The sequence below is a fragment of the Curcuma longa genome, chromosome 15 (assembly GCF_044706935.1).
Source record: "Curcuma longa cultivar G26 ecotype Majalengka, Jawa Barat chromosome 15, ITB_CL_G26_1.1, whole genome shotgun sequence".
Classification (NCBI taxonomy): Eukaryota; Viridiplantae; Streptophyta; class Magnoliopsida; order Zingiberales; family Zingiberaceae; genus Curcuma; species Curcuma longa.
In genome coordinates this window covers 4196311-4218315 of record NC_133875.1, presented here as the reverse complement: position 1 = coordinate 4218315, position 22005 = coordinate 4196311, and the positions used below count along the sequence as shown (strand labels likewise).

The 22005-nt window shown below is 40.0% G+C and overlaps 2 protein-coding genes and 3 pseudogenes across 2 annotated transcripts; 3 read left to right on the top strand and 2 right to left on the bottom strand.

The window, feature by feature from the left end:
* Positions 1 to 31: 31 nt before the first annotated feature.
* LOC141845984 (aspartic proteinase oryzasin-1-like) lies at positions 32 to 3885 on the top strand (annotated as a pseudogene).
* A 216-nt stretch (positions 3886 to 4101) lies between these two features.
* On the top strand, positions 4102 to 5697 carry LOC141846476 (scopoletin glucosyltransferase-like; annotated as a pseudogene).
* A 2827-nt stretch (positions 5698 to 8524) lies between these two features.
* Positions 8525 to 9613, top strand: LOC141846477 (uncharacterized). The gene has a single exon (XM_074734519.1). It carries the CDS (start codon positions 8613 to 8615, stop codon positions 9411 to 9413), a length of 801 nt encoding a protein of 266 aa, XP_074590620.1. The 5' UTR covers positions 8525 to 8612; the 3' UTR covers positions 9414 to 9613.
* A 1057-nt stretch (positions 9614 to 10670) lies between these two features.
* On the bottom strand, positions 10671 to 13962 carry LOC141846280 (ATP sulfurylase 1, chloroplastic-like). The gene is made up of 5 exons (XM_074734292.1): positions 13359 to 13962; positions 11640 to 12045; positions 11271 to 11531; positions 11099 to 11185; positions 10671 to 11018 (listed from the first exon to the last, which is right to left on the bottom strand). The coding sequence occupies exons 1-5, from the start codon at positions 13892 to 13894 to the stop codon at positions 10881 to 10883; spliced, it is 1428 nt and encodes a 475-aa protein (XP_074590393.1). The 5' UTR covers positions 13895 to 13962; the 3' UTR covers positions 10671 to 10880.
* A 3218-nt stretch (positions 13963 to 17180) lies between these two features.
* On the bottom strand, positions 17181 to 21670 carry LOC141846563 (uncharacterized; annotated as a pseudogene).
* Positions 21671 to 22005: the final 335 nt, after the last annotated feature.

The following is a 22005-nucleotide window of genomic DNA, read 5'->3' as shown; positions in this document are numbered from 1 at the left end:
ATGTTGTATATGACCGCAGTTTGGTATCGATTTCGATCGCTCTTCTCGCCTGGAGTCGATCTCCAGTCCTTCTTCTCGTCGGTGAGTCGCTAAGACATTCGCATCTTTTGAATGTCATATTCGTTGTTGATTCGTTGTTTCTCATAGACCGTATTTAGTGGTCTTCTTCTTGGATTTTGATTCAATTTTTCGTTGTTACCTCAATTTGTCGTGGCTGTTTGATAGGCTGGAGAAATTTCAGCTGCTTTTGTTTGGTTAATCATGGGGGAACGTATGGGGATTTTCGTGCTTCCGCTTCTGCTCTCGTGCCTTTTGTTTCCCTCCGGTGTTCTGGCCTCGGCCGACGGGTTGATAAGGATTGGCTTGAAGAAGAGACCTTTGGATGAAGACGGAAGGCTGGCTGCTCGGCTTTTGGGGCGGGAAAGGAAGAGTTTGATGTGCCGAAAGTATGGACTTAAGGGTGCTCTCCATGACGAGCAAGATATTGATGTTGTTTCGCTTAAGAACTACATGAACGCACAGTACTTTGGGGAGATTGGTATTGGGAAGCCTGCGCAGAAGTTCACTGTAATATTTGATACTGGAAGCTCGAATTTGTGGGTTCCATCTTCGAAGTGCTACTTCTCGGTGAGATTTCCCACCCCTTCTTAATGTTTCTTCTACAGTGCTAGTGCTGGAATGTTAATATTTTTGTGATATGTCCTGTTGAAATGAGTGCAGGCAAATCTGTTCTTCTGCAAAGTTTTAATCTATTTGTTTACCTTTGCAGTTGGCTTGCTATTTCCATTCAAAGTACAAATCAAGCAGATCGAGCACCTACAAACAGAACGGTTTGTGGTTCTTATTCTTCATCAGTTATAGTTATTTGTGGTTTCCTTCTCGTGAGCTTCCTTCGTCGGGATTGTGTTTATCAAAAGTTTCTCTGTGAACTTTTTTTCGTTCATGGGTTCGGATGTTTGTGGTCATGCAGAATCCATTCTGTATCTCAGATAAGAACATGCATATTGTCGAAGGCTCCTATCATCATGCACGTCAATATAGGGATTGCATGCATGAACCATTACAGAGCTTCATTGATTAAGGGAAGACACTACAGCTTAATTCTTCGATGCTGACTGCTGAGATATTTACGGAGTTTGTAAATTCATTATTAATTTGATTTTAAAGTAACTGCATTATTGGCCTAGAATGTTTGAAGATCTCTGAGTTAACTGCAATAGAAAACCTTAAAAGATTTGCATAAATTGTCAGTTGTTCTTCATTGACTAGTTTTCATTTTCTCCATAGTTTGTTGTGGTGCCTTGCTTTGGTATATTCTTTTATGGTCGGCCTGAAAGGATGAGAAGCAAAGACTAATTAAATAAAATATCTTCATGCAAGCAGGGAAGACACTAGCTATTCGTTATGGCACCGGAGAAATCTCTGGCTTCTTAAGTCAGGACCATGTTGCAATTGGTGATCTCGTTGTGAAAGATCAGGTGGGCAATATCTCCACTGAAGTCCTCAATTATGCTTTCAGTTAAATCCTTTGATACTCCTTAATACAGGAGCACTCATAAGGTAATATTTGTTCAGGTTTTCATCGAGGCCACCAAAGAGCCCAGCATCACATTTCTAGTGGCAAAATTTGATGGCATTCTTGGACTTGGGTTCCAGGAAATATCAGTTGGGAATGTTACTCCTGTGTGGTAGTGTAACCATTTCTATTTAACACTCACTTTTTCTTGAGTCATTCTTTCAATTTTGCTTCCATACAAGGAAATTCTCAGCAAACTTTTAATAGTTTAAAGTTGTCACGACGCTAGACACGATAATTTAACTGGATGATTAACCCACAATATTTCTATTGGCAGGTACAATATGATTGAGCAAGACCTTGTCAAAGAACCTGCTTTCTCTTTCTGGTTCAATCGGAATTCTGAGGAAGGAGAGGGAGGTGAAATTGTATTTGGAGGAGTCGATCCAAATCATTACAAGGGTGAACATACATTTGTTCCTGTGACTCAGAAAGGCTATTGGCAGGTAGTATCTGCATCTTTTCTTTTCTTTTCTTTTCTTTTCTTTTCTTTTCTTTTTTTTACATATTTATCAATCGGATCTGACTCTGGCCTATCTTGCCATGTTCAATGACATACTTACTAATCTAACCTATTTCTACATAATCCCAGTTTGATATGGGTGATGTCCTTATTGATGGCCAATCTACAGGTTTTTTTCTCTGTGAATGGTGCTATCATTTGAGTCCTCCTTTCATGATTTACCACCTTCTAATTCAAGATATTTTTATCAGGATTCTGTGCGGTGGTTGTGCAGCAATTGCAGATTCAGGAACTTCTTTGCTAGCTGGTCCAACTGTATGTATAATGTTTCAGCTACTCTTATCATAATGAGGCTCGTTTTTCTCATTCAACTATTCGAATTGGATATTCACTCGAGCTCTTTAGACTTTTCGTACATTCTGTGGCATCTATGGAGACAAAAAAAAGTTCTCTGCTTGTGGTAACCAGAAGCTCAAAAGTGTTTTGCAATTCTTAACATGATAACAGTTTTTCTTCTAAGACATTTTTGTATAATTTTGCTTATTCGAGGAAGATCAAAGGTGCCCTGTCATTTGGGATTAAGTTTTCCCCTCTGTTTAAAGGCAAATGAACTGTTTCTAATAGACCATCTATTGGTCACTGATTATGATGATCAATATCCCTGCGCCTGTTTACAGACCATTATTGCTGAGATTAATCAGAGAATTGGAGCTGCTGGTATCGTTAGTCAAGAGTGCAAAGCAGTTGTTGCCGAATACGGGCAGCTAATTCTCAACCTATTGTTGGCACAGGTTGGCAGAAATTATATGATTTTTTTTTTTAAACTTGTAATTACTTTATAGTATTACAAATAACTCCGGCTTACTTTACAGGCACAACCTGGCAAAATTTGTGCTCAGATTGGTCTGTGTAGCTTTGATGGAACTCGTGGCATTAGGTCTGTGTTATAAATGTTTGAAGAAATTGAATTGCTTAGGTTCTTCTAAAAAAGCTTATACTTTCCTTGTGTGCAGTATTGGCATTGAGAGTGTAGTGAATAGTAATAGAGATCCATCAAATGAACGTCAGGGTGATGCAATGTGCACTGCGTGTGAGATGGCAGTTGTTTGGATGCAGAATCAACTGCGACTGGAGGAGAGACAAGAACGCATATCAAACTACATCAACGAGGTCGAGCGATCCCCTTTGAATCATATGACATCGTCGATAAGAATTCTTGTATTTGTTTATTCATGTCTGGAGTTGCAATTTCAGCTGTGTGAGAGGCTACCTAGTCCAATGGGAGAATCAGCTGTAGATTGTGGAGCCCTTGCATCCATGCCTAGAATTGGGTTTACTATCGGGGGTAGAGTATTTGATCTCGAACCAGAGCAGGTACTATCCTTTCTTAAAGTTGCATAAAATTTGTCTTTGTTTTATCTCAATCTGCTTATAATTCTTCCATCTTGAACACTAATGATCTCAATCTGCTTATGACCTTCCAGTACGTTCTGAAGATTGGGGAAGGATCAGCAGCACAGTGCATAAGTGGCTTCACTGCCTTCGACATTCCACCACCTCGAGGCCCTCTTTGGTGTCTACTCTCGTCTCCCCATTTTGTTGTTTTTTTTTTTGTTTTGTTTAAAATGTTTGAAACTGATGAATGAAAGTGGTGCAGGATATTAGGGGATGTGTTCATGAGAGTGTACCACACGGTGTTTGATTTCGGCAATCTCCAAGTCGGGTTTGCTGAAGCAGCATAGAGCAGAGCCGGTGATGTCGAGAGATGGAAGGTGGTAGTCAACGCTGATGTTCAGCTTGTGAATTATGAATCATGGACGACTAGTAATCGCCAATCGGAAAGATGTTTGAAGTCAACTCGATCTTAGTTTTCAATTGGCGGTTCTAATTTCAATTCCAAAACGTCTCTTAAATCATTAAAAATCTATAATTCCAAAACGCTGGCTGCCAAGTATTTTACTATAAAATCTAACACAAAATCTAACCTCTGAAGCAGCCAGGGGCGGTCCTATTCGGACTTTAGCTTATTCGGGGGAAGATAACGTTAACGAGTAACGAAGAACGTGTGAGAGAGGAAGATAATAGAGAAGAACTGTGAGAGTGGCAGGAAGATAATCCGAAGTTTTTGTTTCCATCGGCCTGGATCACGCCGGGTTATAAAATTTCTGACGCCGCCGTTGTAAGCAGCTGAATCAATCCACTTGCATGGCGGATCACCAAGTACACAATCTCTTCTTCTTCCCTCTCCCTGCCGCCGGCCACGTCATCCCCATGGTCGACGCTGCCGCCGTCTTCGCGTCCCGCGGTGCCACCGCCACCATACTCTTTCCCGATCCCGCCCCGCAGCTCCTCGCCGACCGCCTCCTAAAAGCCCGCCGCTCCGGTCAGCAAATCCACCTTCTCCTCCTTCGTCAACCCGCTGAAGGCGACGTCTCCGGCAGCCGCCGCCGCCGTTCCTCGCCTCCCCTGGATACTCCCTTGATCTCTTCCGCGACCTCGAGAAGCGGTTCACGGTGCCGCTGGAGCTCGCGCTCCGCATCCACCGACCGAGCTGCCTCATCTCCGACATGTACCTCCCTTGGACCGCCGCTTCCGCGCGGCGGCTCGCGGTGCCACGCCTCGTGTTCCAGTCGATGGGTTTCTTCCCGCTCTGCGTCATCGACGCCGTGGAGCGCCACCTGGCGGAGCAACGCGAGTCGGGAACGGGCGTCGGAGAAAGCGTGGCGGTGCCCGGCCTGCCACATGGAATTGAGATGAAGCGGTCGCAGCTCCAGCTCGACGACTCGGTGGGGATTCGCACCGAGTTCAGCGAGTTCATGGACCGGGTGGCCGAGTCCGGGAGGGCGAGTCACGGCGAAGTGGTGAACAGCTTCTACGAGTTGGAGGCAGAGTACGTGGAGCATTACCGGAGAGTGATGGGGAGGAAGGCTTGGCAAATTGGACCGGTGTCGCTTGTACACGACAGCGCTGACATCGCCGGAGTTAAAGAAGAGGCAGCTACTCTAACGTGGTTGGACTCGAAGCCTCCTGATACGGTGGTGTATGTGTGCTTCGGGAGCATGGGACGAATGAGCGAGGCACAAATGGGGGAAATTACGGCGGGGCTGGCGGACGCCGGCCACCCGTTCATCTGGGTTACTGGCGGCGAGGGAGAACAGAGGAGCGTCGTTGAGGAACAGAAGAGCGGCCTCGGGCTGGTGGTGCGCGGGTGGGCGCCTCAGGCGGCGATCCTTGGCCATCGCGCGGTAGGTGGCTTCGTGACGCACTGCGGATGGAACTCGGTGGTGGAGGCGGTGAGCGCCGGCGTGCCGATGGCCACGTGGCCGCTTTTCGCAGAGCAGTTCTACAACGAGAAGCTGGTGGTGGATGTCCTGCGCGTCGGTGTGCGCGTCGGCGCGGAGGTGTGGGGGATGGCGGAAGAGGAGAAGCCGGTGGTGCCGCGGGAAAATATCGCCGCCGCGGTGGCGCAGTTGATGGAGGAGGAGAGGGGCAGCGAGGAGAGGAGGAGGAGGGCGGCGGAGATGGGGCGGAAGGCGAGGGAAGCCATGGCCGTCGGCGGTTCATCCTACGGCGAAGTCAACCGGTTGATCCGCGAGCTGTCGCGTCTCGAATTGGAAACTGTGGTCCACGACGATAAAATAGTTGACTGAGATCATATTTATTTTAATATTTTTCATATATATATATATATATATATATATATAAGTTTGTTAGCTTATTATAAACTACGATAAAATAATAATAATAATTATTATTAGTATTATTGTCTGTTTGCTTTTTTATATTTTTACATGGTATGAGAGCCGTTCAAATACCACGCTTCTGCTTCTTCCTTTTATGTTTTCCCCTTTCAAACATGTTTGAATTGCAATTATATTTATCAATATGTTTTCATATATTATATATAAATAAAATTATTATCCTATAATAATTATCGATAAAGAAAATAATTATTTTACTTTTTTCTGCGTTCTTATAAAATTCACACAAAACACCTAATAAAGAGGTCTTCTATCGGTCATTATTGGCGACGGCATGTGAACAACCGGTTTCGGGTTCGTATCTATTCAAAAACCTTTACAGCTCATTTCGTTTTATAATCATACCTTTTATGGACATTTTCAAATTGCACTTCTTCTGTAAAAGATGGAATCCGTCACTTTAACGGTCTTACACGATCCGTTCCAGACTATTTATGAGGAGATAAATCGAGAAATTGTAATTGATCACAACGCAGGAGGGTATTACCTAGTTTCGTCTGAATTCGAATTCTTGTCCTCTTCTATAAGTTTGCTGCGTCAAAAAGATGGAATCCGTCACTTTAGCGGTCTTACACGATCCGTCTCACGACTATCTGTGAAGAGATAAATCGAGAAATTGTAATTGATCACAACACAGGATGGTATTACCTAGTTTTGTCAGAATTTGAATCTTTATCCTCTTTTATAAGTTTGTTGCGTCGTAACCAACTCAGTTACGTCCAGGGCTCAAATTGCACTTCAGAGTTTGTGCTTTTTGTGTTTTTTGAACTGATAGAGTTGGATGATAAAATAAAAAATGGACAGCAGAGATTTAGGCTGTGGATTGAGTGGAGCATGATCTGTGTATACGTGTCCGGCCGGATCAGTCCGGCTGGCACTACCTAAACCCTGAGATGGTTTGGTACAAAGAGATGAGCTCACAGTTATAGTGCCTATAAGAGCAACTGCAACGCAGCTGGCGTTATAACTCCTCCCTCTCTCCTCTTTCACTGCCTCTCTCCTTCACTCCTCCCTCTCCCTCCGATTAACGCGTTAAGAGCATCCGCAACGGGTGTTCAACGCGCGTTAATAGGATGATGTGGAGGAGGGAGGGAGCGACGTGGAGGAGAGAGGGAGCAGTGAATGAGGAGAGAGGTATTAACTCGTTCAGAGGTATTAACGCGTTAATCGGAGGAGAGAGGGAAGAGTGAAGGAGAGAGGCAGTGAAAGAGGAGAGAGGGAAGAGTTATAACGCCAGCTGCGTTGCAGTTGCTCTAATACCTCTGAACGCGTTAATACCTCTCTCCTCATTCACTGCTCCCTCTCTCCTCCACGTCGCTCCCTCCCTCCTCCACATCATCCTATTAACACGCGTTGAACACCCGTTGCGGATGCTCTTATATAGAAATACAATCTTTATGTGATGACTAGCAATAAAAATTGTAAAAAAAATAAAGTAACTAAATTTATTTGGTAAATCGGTTAATAAATTTTAAATTTCAATAATTAAAATACATTTAAAAAGCAATTATAGTTTATTGATGCGCCTTATTAGAATTTATAAAAGAAGTCAAATGACTAAAAATAGTATTATAATTTTTTTTCTTAAATTTTGATTTATAATAGAGGTGGAGTCCATAAAAAAATGATTTAAAAATAATCATTATAATAGTTTGAGCTAAGACTATTATATCATATTTATATTTGTTCTAAAATCAAAAAATATATATACTAAAAATTGTACGGCGAAATTTGTTCCTGGAAACAAGTTAGCAGCTTCATCTATTGAATAAGATTGTAACATTAAAGTCACCAACCGTCCCATTGGATTTTTGTTCTTAATCATCACTTTTGACTTGCAATTTTGGATATTTTAAGAAATTAGTCAAAAATCGCTTGCTTTTCTAAGAACTTAAAAACGACTCCAAGCATGAGTCTTGTTCCTACTAGGATCGTATTTGAATTTAGTCCGACTGATCCAACTCGATCGATCAAGCTCAAGCTCATGTTAGACTTATACTAATGTGTATCCATCGATGCAAACTTTCTATTAACAATCTGAGATGTGAGTTCAATCTAAACTCCATCGAATAATAAATCATTCTAAAAAATATTAAAATAATTTATTTGATAAGTTGGAAATTGTCTAGAAAGAAAGAAGGAAAGAAGACTATTTTGACACTAGCTGACTAGTTTAGAATTGTCTAAAGAAAGTTGATTTGTAAAGTCATCAACCAAATGAAAAGGGACAAACACAAAAAAAAAATAGTGTGATATTTGTGGACTTTGCCACAATTATTGATCATAAAAAGTATCAAATCAATTTGGTAAAAGACTAAAAGTATGTAGTGTTGTTCTTCTTCTTATGATATTTTCATAATTTTAAAAATAGATTAATTGCTTTTTTAATTATAAGATTTTGCTTTTAATGCCCTTTGATTTAATCAAAATATTAATTTAAAATTACTAAAATTCAAAATTTTATATTTTTTATTAATTTTGATAACTTTTTAGAGGTAAAATTGTCCGGTCATTTGATTTTGAGGGCTACAAAGCAAGGTTATAAACGAAATATAATGAAAACATAAAGACTAAATTGAAATTATGCGTACCTACCTTTTCGATGATGCCAGCTCCTAACGATTAGGCGAGCAACGTGTCAGCTCGAGGTTGAGGCACGTGGACCTTGGGGATTATGTGTCTTCCAGCCACTCGGTTTGCGCGTGACGGAACCGGCGGCGAAGCAGAGCACGAAGCGACTCGGGGAGCTTCCTCCTTTATTAACGCCGCCGCTTGTCTTCTCTTCACTCCTTCCTCTCCTCGAAGAGAGACGATGGACGGAGACGGCGAAGGAGAAGACGAGAGACGCGGCGGAACCCTAGCTATGCCGTCTCCGGGGGAGGAGGAGGAGGACGTTTTGCCCGCAACCGAGTTTGATGACGCCCTTCCTTCCACGCAGCAGCAACAACAACAACAACCGACTTCTGTTGACGTCGATGGCAGCGATAAGTCAGATGAGGACGAGGACGACGGGGATTTCGAGTTCTCCTTCGTGGTCAAGGACCCCGATGCCGCCCCGGACGTCACCGCCGACGAGATCTTTTCCAACGGCTTCATCCGCCCCATCGGCCCCGAGTTCAATCAAACCCTCCCTTTCTCCCCCTCGGCCGAGCCGGCTCCGGCGTCGCGGGGTACCCTAGGCCGCCTCCTGATCGAAGAGCGGGAGGCGGAGTTGTCCCATGAACTCGAGGGGATCCCCCCGGGAAGCTACTGCGTGTGGGCGCCGAGGCCGGTGACGAAGAATCCGGCGTCTTCACACTGCACAAAGAGCCGATCCGCCGGATCCTCCTCCCTCAGGTGGCGGATCCGGGACCTGGTGGTCGGGCGGAGCCACAGCGACAGGAAGGAGAGGCTCGTGTTCTTCGCGAAGCGAAAGGAGAAGGGAAACCCTGATCGGGAGGCAGAGAAGGAGGGCGGTAAGGTCACCGATGTCGATTTGGTCACCGCTCACCGGATATACTTCAGGAAAGACGGCGACGCCGGCAGCCGGAAGTGTGTCCTTCCAAACAGGCAAGAATTACTTGCTTTCTTCGCTAACATGAACTCCATTACAAAAACTCATCATCCTTTTTAACTATTTCCCCCCTTTTTCTTCTTAAAAAAAAAATATTGCTCGTGAATTGTGATGACAAAGTTGGACTGGGCGAGTTGCGATTGCTGTTTCTGTTTTAGTTTTGTTCTTGGTAATCGATGTGGTGTGAGTAATGGAATGGTAGCTACAGTTGCAATCTCTGTCGACTTATCTATTGACTCCATCTTTATGGTTGCTTTGCACCTGTCTATGATGATGATGATGATGATGCTCGACGCCTCATGCGATTTTGGTAAATCTGCCAGTTTAGTCTGGAATTTAGATTTGATCGACACATTACAAACAGAACTTTAGATCGTATTTAATATTATCAATTTTGGATATTATTTCAATCCGAAGACAGCTTGGAATCTTTGAAAAGTGAGAGTTCATGATCAAACCCATGCCCCCAAGCTTTGTGGGGGTTGTTATTGGTGCTCGATGAGAGGGACATTTTTGCCTTAACACTTGACTAAAAGTCTAGAAAAGCAGAAATTAGCGAGAAGATTGAGGTGGTGAAACAAAGTGGAAAAAGTGACGAGATAAGGACTCACATGAAGAAGACTCCAAAACACAGAAAAGAAAAAAGATGAGTGTCATCCAGCAAGCACCACTTGGATGAAGATGGTGAAATGGTATTCAGGATATGGATCCCCAATGAGTCAAGATGATGTGTGCTTGGAGATCAATGATTTTATTTGATGTGCCAATAAAATATTGATTCTGATGGAAAGTTAGGCATGTCGATATAGAGAGAGGTAAATCTGTCACTTTCGGAGATCAATGATTTTATGGTCTTTGCTAGTGGTCGTGGAAATTAAGGGTACGAGTAAATTAAACAATGCTTTATTTGTTCTGATCTATCATTCCTTTCATGATAAAAACATTTTACAAACAACAATAAATGATATTTTCGTACTAAAATTGGTATCAAGTATTTCTTTTACGGCTCAACCAATCCAAACAGCTGGGACTGCTAACTACCTGTCGCCAGCTGTCGACAAACTGACGCAACAGCCATTCTGTTTGGCGCCTTCTTTCTTTTCAGATCAATCCGCTTCAATTTCCGTTTTCGAGTAACGCAAGTAGCAAACAAACAAACTTCGATCGGAAGGGCGACTTCGCCGCCGGCTAATCGGAGCTTGGGATGCCGTCTCCCATACTAATGACAAAAAGTCGAACCGACCAGTACAAATATAAAAACAATGCGTAAAGATCCACTTGTTCTCATCAGAAATAGATAGGGCTGAAGCAATGATAAATCTGACAACGGGCATTGTCTGCACATAGTTTTATTGTCATCATACTCCACCCCAGCACACAATTTTACAAGTTTCTAAATTACATCGCACACGACACACTAGCTTCATTGAGTTTCTTCATTGTCAGGCACACACGAAATCAAGCCACATAAATTTTACACAGCAGTTTCAGAATCCATTCAATCTTTCATGGAGCAAGGAAGAGTTTTCAGACTGGAACAGGCTCACGCAGCTTGTTGGCTTCGGGCGGAGCCACACTGTCGTAGTAATCAACCAAGACTTTCCATCCGCCTGGGCACATGAAGCCATCTGGTGGGTTCTCTCTGTTCTTGGCGAGAGTCCGCATCTATGGACAAATACGAGGCATTAGTAATTATTCCATAGCGTAGGAGATGATATCGTGCAAATGCGTGGGTGTGTTTTTACCTTTGTGCCAGATATGAAGAGGAAATCATCAGGTCTTGATGGATCAAAGAAAGCCATTTTTTTCTGTGTTTTGTCATAGGCTGCCACCTGAATTCATATCGAGAGGAAAAGATTTACAAGCATGTAATCTTTAACAAATGTCGTGACTTTTCTGAATTCCACTGTAAAGTACCTTGAATGGCAGAATGTTTAGCTTTTGAAGACCTGGAGCCATACTTAGGACTTTCTTCCCGTGATCAGCATCATAGAGGTCCCTTTTCTCCACAGGATGACTCATACCTGCTGGATCTCGGCCAACAATGTAGAAATTCGCACCGGCATTTATGCGAGATTTTGCATGCCACTGAACTTCAGTTGGGCCAGCATAGTGCATAGGAGAAGGGAATATAGCAACCACTGTTGTTTCCGGGTTAAGCACGCCATCCTCGAGAACCTATCAACAAAAAAAAAACAAATATAATTAACGATCATCTGACTAAACTAAGTTTCACCATAAGCTGTGTAGTATTTTAATTTTGGTATGAGATGTATTATGAATAACCTTCTCATGTTGCTTCATTCTCCAACAAAGTGGCACATCATCTGCTTTTGTGTAGCCTCCCAGGGGATGAAGCAAGAGGACAGGGTTTTTATAGCCCATTTCGAGAAGGCGTCTACGAGTGTCGGTCATGAGCAAGGCATGACCATTGTGTACAGGGTTACGCAGCTGGAAAGCAAATACTGCATCTGCGTTGCGTCTGGCAAATTCTGCACGGAGTTCACCAGGTGATAGCCGATATTGATCGAGACCATCATTATACTTGATACGTTCTATGACCTCCAAGTCTCCACCAATTAGCCAATTTCCAGCTTTTGCTATAGCTTCCTGAACGTAGGGCAGCCCAGGAGCTGTGGTACCCCATGTTCTTGCAATTCGTTCTTCTTTGTTATGTTTGTAGATTTCGATGCTAAATGAAAAAAAAAACAAAACATAAGGTCCCAAAATTCCAAAGTAATGTAAACTTTACAGTACTTATTCTCCTGGGTACATGATGTAAGTCTGTTAGAACACAATGCTCAACAAATGAATCTATCAGAGGACCAACAAGTACCATTTCACATGCAAATGTCAAATGTTTTGAAATTTAGCTGAATAGGGTGAAAATACATGGCCAAGAAAATTGTGAAGTGTTACACATAAAGAAGCCTAGAAACAAAGCTTGAAGTCTGAAAATGGGTAGCAGTTTCTATGTCATCTAGATAACATCATAATGTTGCTGCTAGACATTCACAAAGCTGAAGATTTCTAAGGTATATACATAGTGAATTTTGAATGAGACTAGAAATTCAGAAATCTCCTTAAGTGAGTGCATTCTCATACTCGAGATTGCAATTTAGACAAGTAAGCATTTATGCGATGATAAGTTAGGATTCTTTGGAAACAAAGAGATACAGTTAATGGAAAACTACAAAGGATCATGCATCAACATCCGCAAATAACACGAGGTCAGAAATGTTAAAAGATGAATCTATAATTTAGGGTATTTTTATGTTGTAGCTCCAGAAAGCAACTCATGGTTAGAAAATGTTGTAGCAAAAATCTATAATATAGAGTTGAGCTAGTACAACATGATAAAAAAACTAAAATCATATTGCAGAACAATACGCTAGGTCACGAGATCTTCTCAAAATCCTAAGTACTTTCAACTAATCATAAACCTTTAAGACATGAATGCAAGCATGTTTCCTCTAATACGAGTCTCTGTTTTAGTCAACTTATGGATACTATAGAGTTGACCTATAACAAGGCCACGAGTACACCATTTCAGTCAACATATTGATACTATGGAACTGACCTATAACAAAGTCTCCAGTACACCGCAGACAAAATGATCAACAAAGATGAAGCTGGATAGTTAGTTACATAGCAAACTGAAGCAACTGCTGCATTACTTTTCCAAATTTTGTAGAAATTGAAAGGACCAGAGAAAGGCACATGAACACACAAACTGAAGGCAACTTTCAGTGATCTTTTGATACAGTGTTACCCGATTCATTAATTGAACCATGCACAGTAATTTTCAATCCGAAGAACAGATAAATTAAATAGCAGAGTGGCAATTCATTGAATCTCCGAAAGGGAGAATAGTCGAGCATCTAGTAGCATTTAATCATCGAGTAATTACCAAAATCAAGGACAAAAATGCTTTTTACGGTTCAGAAAAAGACAACAAAATTTAATAAATATTGCAAATGAAGGATGTTGATAGGTCGAACTCACTCGCTCAAGATGGCGACAGGCCTGTCCCGGGCGTCGACAAGCGCGACCCTGCGCCGGTCGCCGATGGCCTTTTTCTGAGCGTCGTCGATGGCCAGCACGATCGGGACCGACATGTTGACGACGGAGCCGTCTCCGAGGCGGAGACAATTGAAATGAAGTGTTTGGAGGAACTCGGCTTCCCTCATGAAGCCTCCGAGGGGGCTCGCCCACCCTTCGCTGAGCACGTGCACCCACTCCAGGTCGATCCGCGACAGCCTGATCTGCGGGCACCGCGCCGCCTCCCGGCGGAGCGTGTCCCGCGCCGGCCCGTTCGGCGCCACCAGGTCGACCAGCCTCCCGCCGTCCGGCTCGATCAAGCTGCATGATGCGGCGGCGGGGGCGAAGGTGGCGCGGAGGGGGGCGGCGGCGGTCGGCGGAAGGCAGCGGCGGAGACGGAGGCTGCCTGGGAGAAGCGGCTGGTAGATGGGATTGTGAGCAGGAGGATTTGAGGCAGGGATTGGGGATCTGGCGACGAAGAAGGCAGTCATGGAAGCCATGGAGGAGGAAAAATTAAGCGGATAAAAATCAGATTTTTATGCCCCTTTTGTTCTTCGATTTGGATTTGGGGGTGAAATGATGCGTCTAATCTTGTGCGTTATTTATAGTTTAAAATGAATCGTGGAGCTGTTAGTGGAGGCGGTCGGCGGGATGATCCTGGACCGATTTAAGTCTAGATTCATCGATTGAATGTGGTCATATCAAGGGGAGTTATCAATTTGATTTCGAATGCTTTCCCTGCTTTTTTGTATTTTCCATTTATTTATTGGTGTTTTATTTGCTTTGGGATTATTCCTTGATGTTTCTTTGATGGTTCCTCTGTTGACTCTTATATATATTGTTGACTTTGGCTACATCATCAATTTTAGATATTAATTATTATTTCATTTTGTTGAAATACTCTTAAGGTTCTTTTTGGATCTATTTTGAGGGAATCTAGTGAATGAAAGAATTTTTTTTTAAAAAAAATCCATATATTTCTAGTCTTTCTTGAAAATTGTATTAGAAAATCTCATAATTTTATATAAGCATATTTACAATTAGATGATTTTGGTATAATTCATGGATGTATTTTGAGAGAATCTAAACTTTTTTTTAAATAAAACTATATTTTAGTGTCTTCATAATTTTATAAGGCTGGAAATACTTTAACTAACATATTTACTATAAGAGAATTTATTATTGCATATATATATATATATAGCATGTGAATGTTTTTTTCTTAAATATTCATTGACATTTATAAACTGAATTATCTAATAGACATAAACATATAATTTTACATATTAATTTTTCTCTAGTTGAAGGATAATATTTTAATATATATTTAAAATATTATGATAATTAAATACCAAGAAAATTTTGGTTGAATAACAATAAAAATTTATAACGTATTCGGATCGTTGGTGAGTAAAAGATGAATTTTGGGAAATGAATAATTGCATGTTAGGTGGAATATATTTTTTTTCCGGACAGAATGGATTATATAAAACATAAATGGACAATGATCCGGTGTTATGTCAATTCTTAGTAAAAAAAATATTATACATGATATTTTTTATTAAAATAAAAAAAATTAAAATTGTCCTCTAGCAATTCAAATCTATTATAAAAAAATCCATTATAAAAGAGGTCAAATTATTTTCCAATAATTGAGATTCGTTATACAAAAAAAGTTAAATCATCTTTCAATAATTCAGATCTATTATAAAAAGAATTAGATCATCTTTTAATAATTCAGATCCATTATAAAAAAGTTAAATCATCTTCCAACAATTCAAATCCATTACAAAAGAAGTCAAATAGTCTTCCAATAATTTAATCTCGTTATAAAAAAAAATTGAATCATCTTCCAACAATTCAAATTCATTCAAAAAAAAAAGTTAGATTGTCTTTCAGTAATTCAAATTTATTATAAAATAAAGTCAAATATCTTCCAACAATTCAAATCCATCAGATATAAATAATCAAATGAAAGATTGTGTCAATTATCAGTTACACATATAAAGTAAAGGGTATAACGATTATTACAACAACCTTTAATAGGATAATCTTTGATCTTTTTTACAAGAAATATGCCCGTTAGACTTCTCTCTATATGAGATAAGGGGAGGGAAGTTCTAGGAAATAGATATTGTTATGTTATATATGATCATCTATTTCATGTTATCTATGATTTCTCCACTCATTTCTATGCTCATTTCTTTATTTTAATTTGAGCGTCGAAGGGGCAATACTAAGATGCACCTTGACCCTCTTCTAACTTCTTGCTAAGTCTTCTCAGAGGTAGCTAACTCCTTGGTAGTTGACTTCTTTGTAGTTTGGTAGTCAACTTTTTTGTAATCTACTCTTTGGCAATGATTGACTTTTGTTAGTTGATTTCTCTGTAGTCGACTCTTTGGTGACTAACTTCTCTATAGTCGACTTCTTTTGTAGCTGACTCCTCGATGACTAACTTTTTTGTAATCAATTTCTTGACGATTCACTCTTTCAGCCGACTCCTTCAATCGATCATTTCAACCGACTCTCCGTTATTGATGAATTCATCGTAAAATCAATAGAAGTAATTTTTCAAGAAATTTGATCCACCCCTCCTATTCAGATCAGAACAGAGAATAAAATGGAAAGTAAACAATTCCTATAGTTTAGTATTAAAGAGTATGGCACCTTTACAAAGAGCCCAATAAGAAAAACAAATTGAAAAAGAGGCAAGGCAAAGCTCTTCCACCATCTTCACTTTTTCTTTTTGCTCCTCTAAACCATCCACTTCATTTTAATATTATAGTTTAAATATAACTATTTTCCCTTAAACTTTTTCAGTTTTCATTGCCATGCAATGCTTTCACTAGTGTCTTCTTAAAAGCAAAGGCAGGCTATATAGCACACAGATTTTTGTTTATTAAATTGTTCAATCATTGGATTCGACCAAAGAAAATAATTTAGTGAATCGTCATGTTACATTGATGTTCGATTTGGAGTTAATTGGTAGAATCAATCAATCGGATTCAATTCTAAAAATTGGATAGTCGAACATTTTCAATGGTTTGTTTTCACATTTAAGGGCATTCATATTAATTGAGTCAAAATTTTAATACAAATTATCATTTGATCATCAAATAGCAGCAGTAAGGAGATAAAAGAGTATCTAAATTGAGTATTTTGGGTTTAAATTGCAGAAGCTTGAACTCTTAAACAGCAAACCGTCGATCTAAATGTTTGATCAATAATTTAAAGTAAGAAAAATGACAGAAGTCAAAGTGCCGTCATTCCTGGTTGAAATTGAGACATTTGATGATACATGGTAATGAGTTTACTAACAGAAATAACCTCTCTTGAAAGTCACCAAGGCATTCATTCCTTGTTGAAATTGTTGATACAAGCTACATTAAAGAACACTTTTCAAGAAGATAATGTTGTTGCATGTTACAAAGGTAAAGCTTCTTTGATCAAGGGATCACCGAAATCCTCAAACAAATTACATGTCACAGAAGATAATGTTGTTACAAGTTACAGAGGTAAAGTTCTTTGATCAAGGGATCACCGAAATCCTCGAACAAATTGCATGCCACAGACAACAATGTTGTGAGCAGGCTAGTGTGATTAGTTTGAACAGCAGAGTGATGCTAAGTGAGTCCTCATGATAACTAAACTCTGCATAATTTTGGTGGAGCTGGAAGTGGTCAGTCGCAGACAGGATGATCTGCTGCTTCCGGTCGGGAAGAAGCATATCATAAAAATATGCTGGCCGTGGCCGGATGGACGGGCAGATAAAAAAAGGTCTACCAAACACTTGAATACTTCTGCATCGGCGTTGGAAGAGAAATCCAGCTTTGGTTGCATCGTTGGTTCATCTACTGATGCAAGTGCCTCTATTGCTTCTGTTCATTGCATTGCAATGTTAGAATGCAATGAAGGAAATTCAGTAATTGACGAATTTAAGAATATGGATACTTTAGTCTAAGAAAATGCAAAGGAACCCTGAGCATAATTTGAAAAAAATTAACAAACTTACACTCGAGCTCATTAAGTTTTAAGTCAGATACTCCTTTGTAAGGCACTTGAACGGTAAGAAGCTCAAATAAAAGGCATCCATATGACCAAATATCCACTTCCTGAAGAAGAAGAAAAAGAAGAGGTTACTTGTGTGAATAAAAAGAACAATTGACATATTTGCAAGTGCCAAGCACAGATTAATAATCTTTTAACTCCAAATGAGAGAAGTCAAAGTGATATATGACTAAAGATTCAATAGAAGAATTGGAAACACAAACCTCACAAAACCAGTTATATTAACAAAGACCATGTGATCTAAAACTTCCAACTTCTTCGTTGACCTACTTTAGCTATTATAGTTGTGTAGATGAGAACAATCATGTTTAGCTAATATCACAAAAAACAGTAAAATATTGTAATCAACTGAAAGAACAATGCCAAAATTCAGGCAAAAAACTTATGACTTATAAAATCAGAAGAACTTATTTCAGTTAGTAAGCAAGATGCATTTACTTTGGTTCTTAAATTGTCTATACACTTGTTCTTAAAATATCAGCAGGATCATGGAACTAGAAAAGGTCTTACCAGCATATGAATGTCTCTCATGCATAGCATGCACCACTTCTGGAGCCATCCACTGAGGAGTTCCAACGCAAACATTTGGTGGAGGTACGCCAAGGTGTGCGATGCAACGTGTATGCGCAGAGAATTGAAGAGGAACTGATCTGTCAAAATCAGAGAGCCTGGCAATCGGTGTTCCATCAGCCCTGGATACCGAATCAATTAAAATATTCTCACTTTTTATGCCCCGATGAATTATTTCCTTAGAATGCAGTTCTACCAGTGCATCAACAACATCTCTGGCAATGCACAAAGCAATGTCAGCAGGAACATGTTTCTGACCTTCTTCCCTTAAGGATTTAGATAATTCTGCAAAGACAAATATAATAAACAAATCAGTTTAACCTAAAAAATATCATGGAAGGATAGAAACAAGCACTCAAAAAAGTTGATCTACCTTTAAAGAGCCACCGTTCACATACTCCATAATAATCATAGATTGCAACAGCCTGTCCCTTTCTTTCCCATCTAGTGCTGGAAGCCACTTACAAGAAAGCTGATGACCATAAATATTCACTACGTGCTTGTGATTCCTCAAAGCACCTAGAATCCTTACTTCCCCTCGAAGAATGCACTCAAATTCCTTTATTCTATCAGCGGATGTCTGATCTGCTATTAAATATTGAACCTGCACAGTTCAGGAAGTTACTTAAAATATTATTGTAATCTATGGACAACAAGGAAATATAGATTATATCTACTATTGACCAGCAGATTTCATGTAATCACCTTTACTGCAGCATCAACAGTTCGAAATTTGAAATGGATAACTGACCTGGAGGTGCTCTTGGTTTCATGAATCAATGAGAGAGAAGGAAAAATGCGATGTAGGGATGGTAGAATTCTCAGTTTCAAGTGGCACAAGAAGCCCATTAAGAGGAATATACCTGAATAGAATAATGCAACAGGGAAATGGTTGTATCAGTTAAATTAAAAGTTGCAAGAATACAGCTTCACAGACCAGCAAAATCATAAAATATAATGTTTCGATCAAGTTTTGGATTTCTTTTACTGCTTTCAATGTGGAAGTACAACACTGAAGCACCAGATGAGTAAGAAATATACATCTTACACAGTTTCTAAAGAAAATGGGCACACGAACAAAGGATATACCAACTATACATAGACCAAACCTAAATTAGTGAAATTGATAAGCCTGATCTGGATATTTCCTCATCATGACTTTTTGTGTAAGAAGCTATTTCTCCATTCTTCTTAAACCATAGTGTTAGTCTGAATCAATGTCTAATTTGGTTGAGATGTTAGTCCAATGCCCTGTTATTAGTCCAGAGGCAATGCCTAATTTAATTGAAACCTCGATCCCAACCCAGAAAAGTGAAAAACAGATCAAAAACTGATCTAGTCGGGTAGATATTTAAGTACCAGACAGAACCAGTTGATCAATATTTTTGGTTTTTTTATTCTTTAAATTCTTTTAGCTGTCAAATGGTTAAAGCTAAAAAATCTAGTAAACTGATGGGTTGCCCAGCACATTTTTTGTAGTCTGTTTTTTTAAAAAAGCAATACATCACCGTGTGCAAGACATACAAAGGCAAGTGTAGGCCGTATAGCATCCATCAATCATTATTCTAAGCATACGTCTTAGATAGAACCAGTCCATTTCTTGCAACCATGTTTCAGATGTATGTTTCATGCCTCTGTAGCAATTAAACAATTAACTAAAGTTACAGGGACCAAGTCTGGGTAATACATGTATTTTGTCTTAGTATTGAACTAATTCATAAGTAATTATCAAAAATGGTAGGAATGACACTAACTAGAAAAAGAATTAAAAGAATGGAGTCATGTTAAGCATACAGTAACTAGAAAAAAATTCCAAATAAATCATAAACTTTGAGAGATCTTTAACAAGTATCAGCAAGTAACACCATTCAAACATGATCTAAAAGCACATTTAAGAAGTTTACACTTATGTGCTACCTGAAGATTCAAATGTTGAAGAGCATGCATAGAAGAAAGTCTGAGTGAAGACAATGAAGTTAGCCTATTATTTGACAAATTGAGCATATCCAGGTCAGCCAGTGAAGAAATAATGATGGAGGATCAACCAGCTTGTTGTTAGCAATTTTCATTGATCTAATAGAACTAATCTCAGATATAGCAGCAGGTAAGTACTTCAGCTTATTAAATGAGATATCAAGCTCCTGCAGCCTTTTCAGATTGCTGATCTCTGGAGGAAGATATCTGAAAATAAAAGGTGAGTATAAATTGCTGTCAAATATATGCATACATCAATTCCTGCACAGAAGAAATTTTTTGAAAAATAACAGCATCTCTAATCATAAGAAATTCAGGAAAGGAATTTATGAATGAAAACTTAGCTATCAAGGATTTTTAATTGAAAATAATAAATACGAATAGAAATACAAAATTGGATTCTAATTTAGTTATACAGTGAATTTCCTATTTAGAAAAAAAATGGGAATGAGATTCTCCATGTCAAAAATAGCTTTCAATTTGATGAAGCACCAGAAATTGAGTTCCAAGATCTTAGGTTACTTCATTCAAAATTACCGTTATACCCAGAAGGAAAGGTGGAAAGAATGTCATTGAGAGTGAAAAGTAACAAATGGGAGTTCTTTTTCCATACGATGGCATTTGATAGGAAACGTAAAACACTGGATTTAAATCCAATGTCACTTTCCCATACTTACTATTTACTGATAGATTGGACACCAAACATTATATATATACACATATATAACGTTATAACAAACATCAAGGTAACAACTTTCATGATATTTTGAATTCTACCACCAAAAAGTCCTTAACATATAGGATTTCTTGTCCCCGAGGCATTGGTTCCAGAAAAAGCGTGAAAACTAGTAAATATCAGCAGAACACCTTTTGCAAATGTGTTGTCTAAATGCTACTGTCACACCTCTAATGGAAAAGCAACTGCTAAAATCTTGACTGTATGAAGGGATAAACCATTAAAACAATTATTTTTACCGTCATAACCAAAATTGGGTAAGATTATTTATTTTTACCGTATGAAGGACCGACAGAGGTAATTATAAGTAGCAAACGGGGCGCAAGAAATTTTCAAGGGACAAGAAGGGTCAAGCAAAAAAAGGTACGGTAGTATAATGTACCAAATAGAGAAATGACAGATGGATCTCAAAGACCTAAGCTTTTGGAGCGCGACACTAGCGATCTTCGGGGAAGAGACCTTCACCTACAGTCGCTCAAGTTTCACCGAGTCGCCGACCTCAGGCGGCAGCACCTCGATATCATTGCCGAAGAACTTGAGCGTTTTGAGCCTACCCAGCTGCCCAATTTCGCTCGGAAGCAGGTGAAATGCGCTCTGGAAGACGTGCAACCCATCGGCATTGCTGTCGGGCGGTTTCCGCTCCAGCAGCAACACCTCCCATGAGTTTCCGGAGACGTCTTCCGGAGCATTCTCTGTAGAGGGCAACGCGGCGTCATCTTCGAAGTCTATAGGGATGCTGACCTCGTCTGAACAAAATGGGCCTGGAAAGGCCCATTAATAAATAAGCCCGGCCCAGGCCGATCGCCTCAGCGATGGTAGCCTCTCCGCTTCCGTCATCTCCGTTTCGCCATACGGGTGTTGTGGCTGCAGTCTGCGGAGATGGAGGATGAAGAGTAGCCGCCGCCTCCTCTGGCTTCCCTGAATCCATCGATCCGAACAACGATAGAGCCAATCGTTCCTTCGTGGGCCTCAAAGATCGCGTTTTGATTTAGCCTTTTTGTGTTCTTTGTATCATCACCATCAATCGACGGTTTTGTCTAGTTCAATCAAACACGCGTTTCAGAGGTTAACGCAGCACTTATTGCATTTTATTGCTCCATTTCTATCTTGGTGTCCTGTGGTTAACGTATACAGCTTGGTGATTTTCCATTATAGGATCATCTAAGTTCCATTTTCATCGACACAGACTTACATTCTTTTGCTATGGCCAATGAATCCTTTACACAGGGAATGCGCAACTTTTCCCCTATAGAAATGTGTTGG

Coding starts and splice junctions, on each gene's coding strand:
- LOC141846477 (XM_074734519.1), top strand. CDS start 8,613: ATGGACGGAGACGGCGAAGGAGAAGACGAGAGACGCGGCGGAACCCTA.
- LOC141846280 (XM_074734292.1), bottom strand. CDS start 13,894: ATGGCTTCCATGACTGCCTTCTTCGTCGCCAGATCCCCAATCCCTGCC. Junction 11,532..11,639: donor GAATGAAGCAACATGAGAAG/GTTATTCATAAT, acceptor TTTTGTTGATAG/GTTCTCGAGGATGGCGTGCT. Junction 11,186..11,270: donor TAAACATTCTGCCATTCAAG/GTACTTTACAGT, acceptor ATATGAATTCAG/GTGGCAGCCTATGACAAAAC.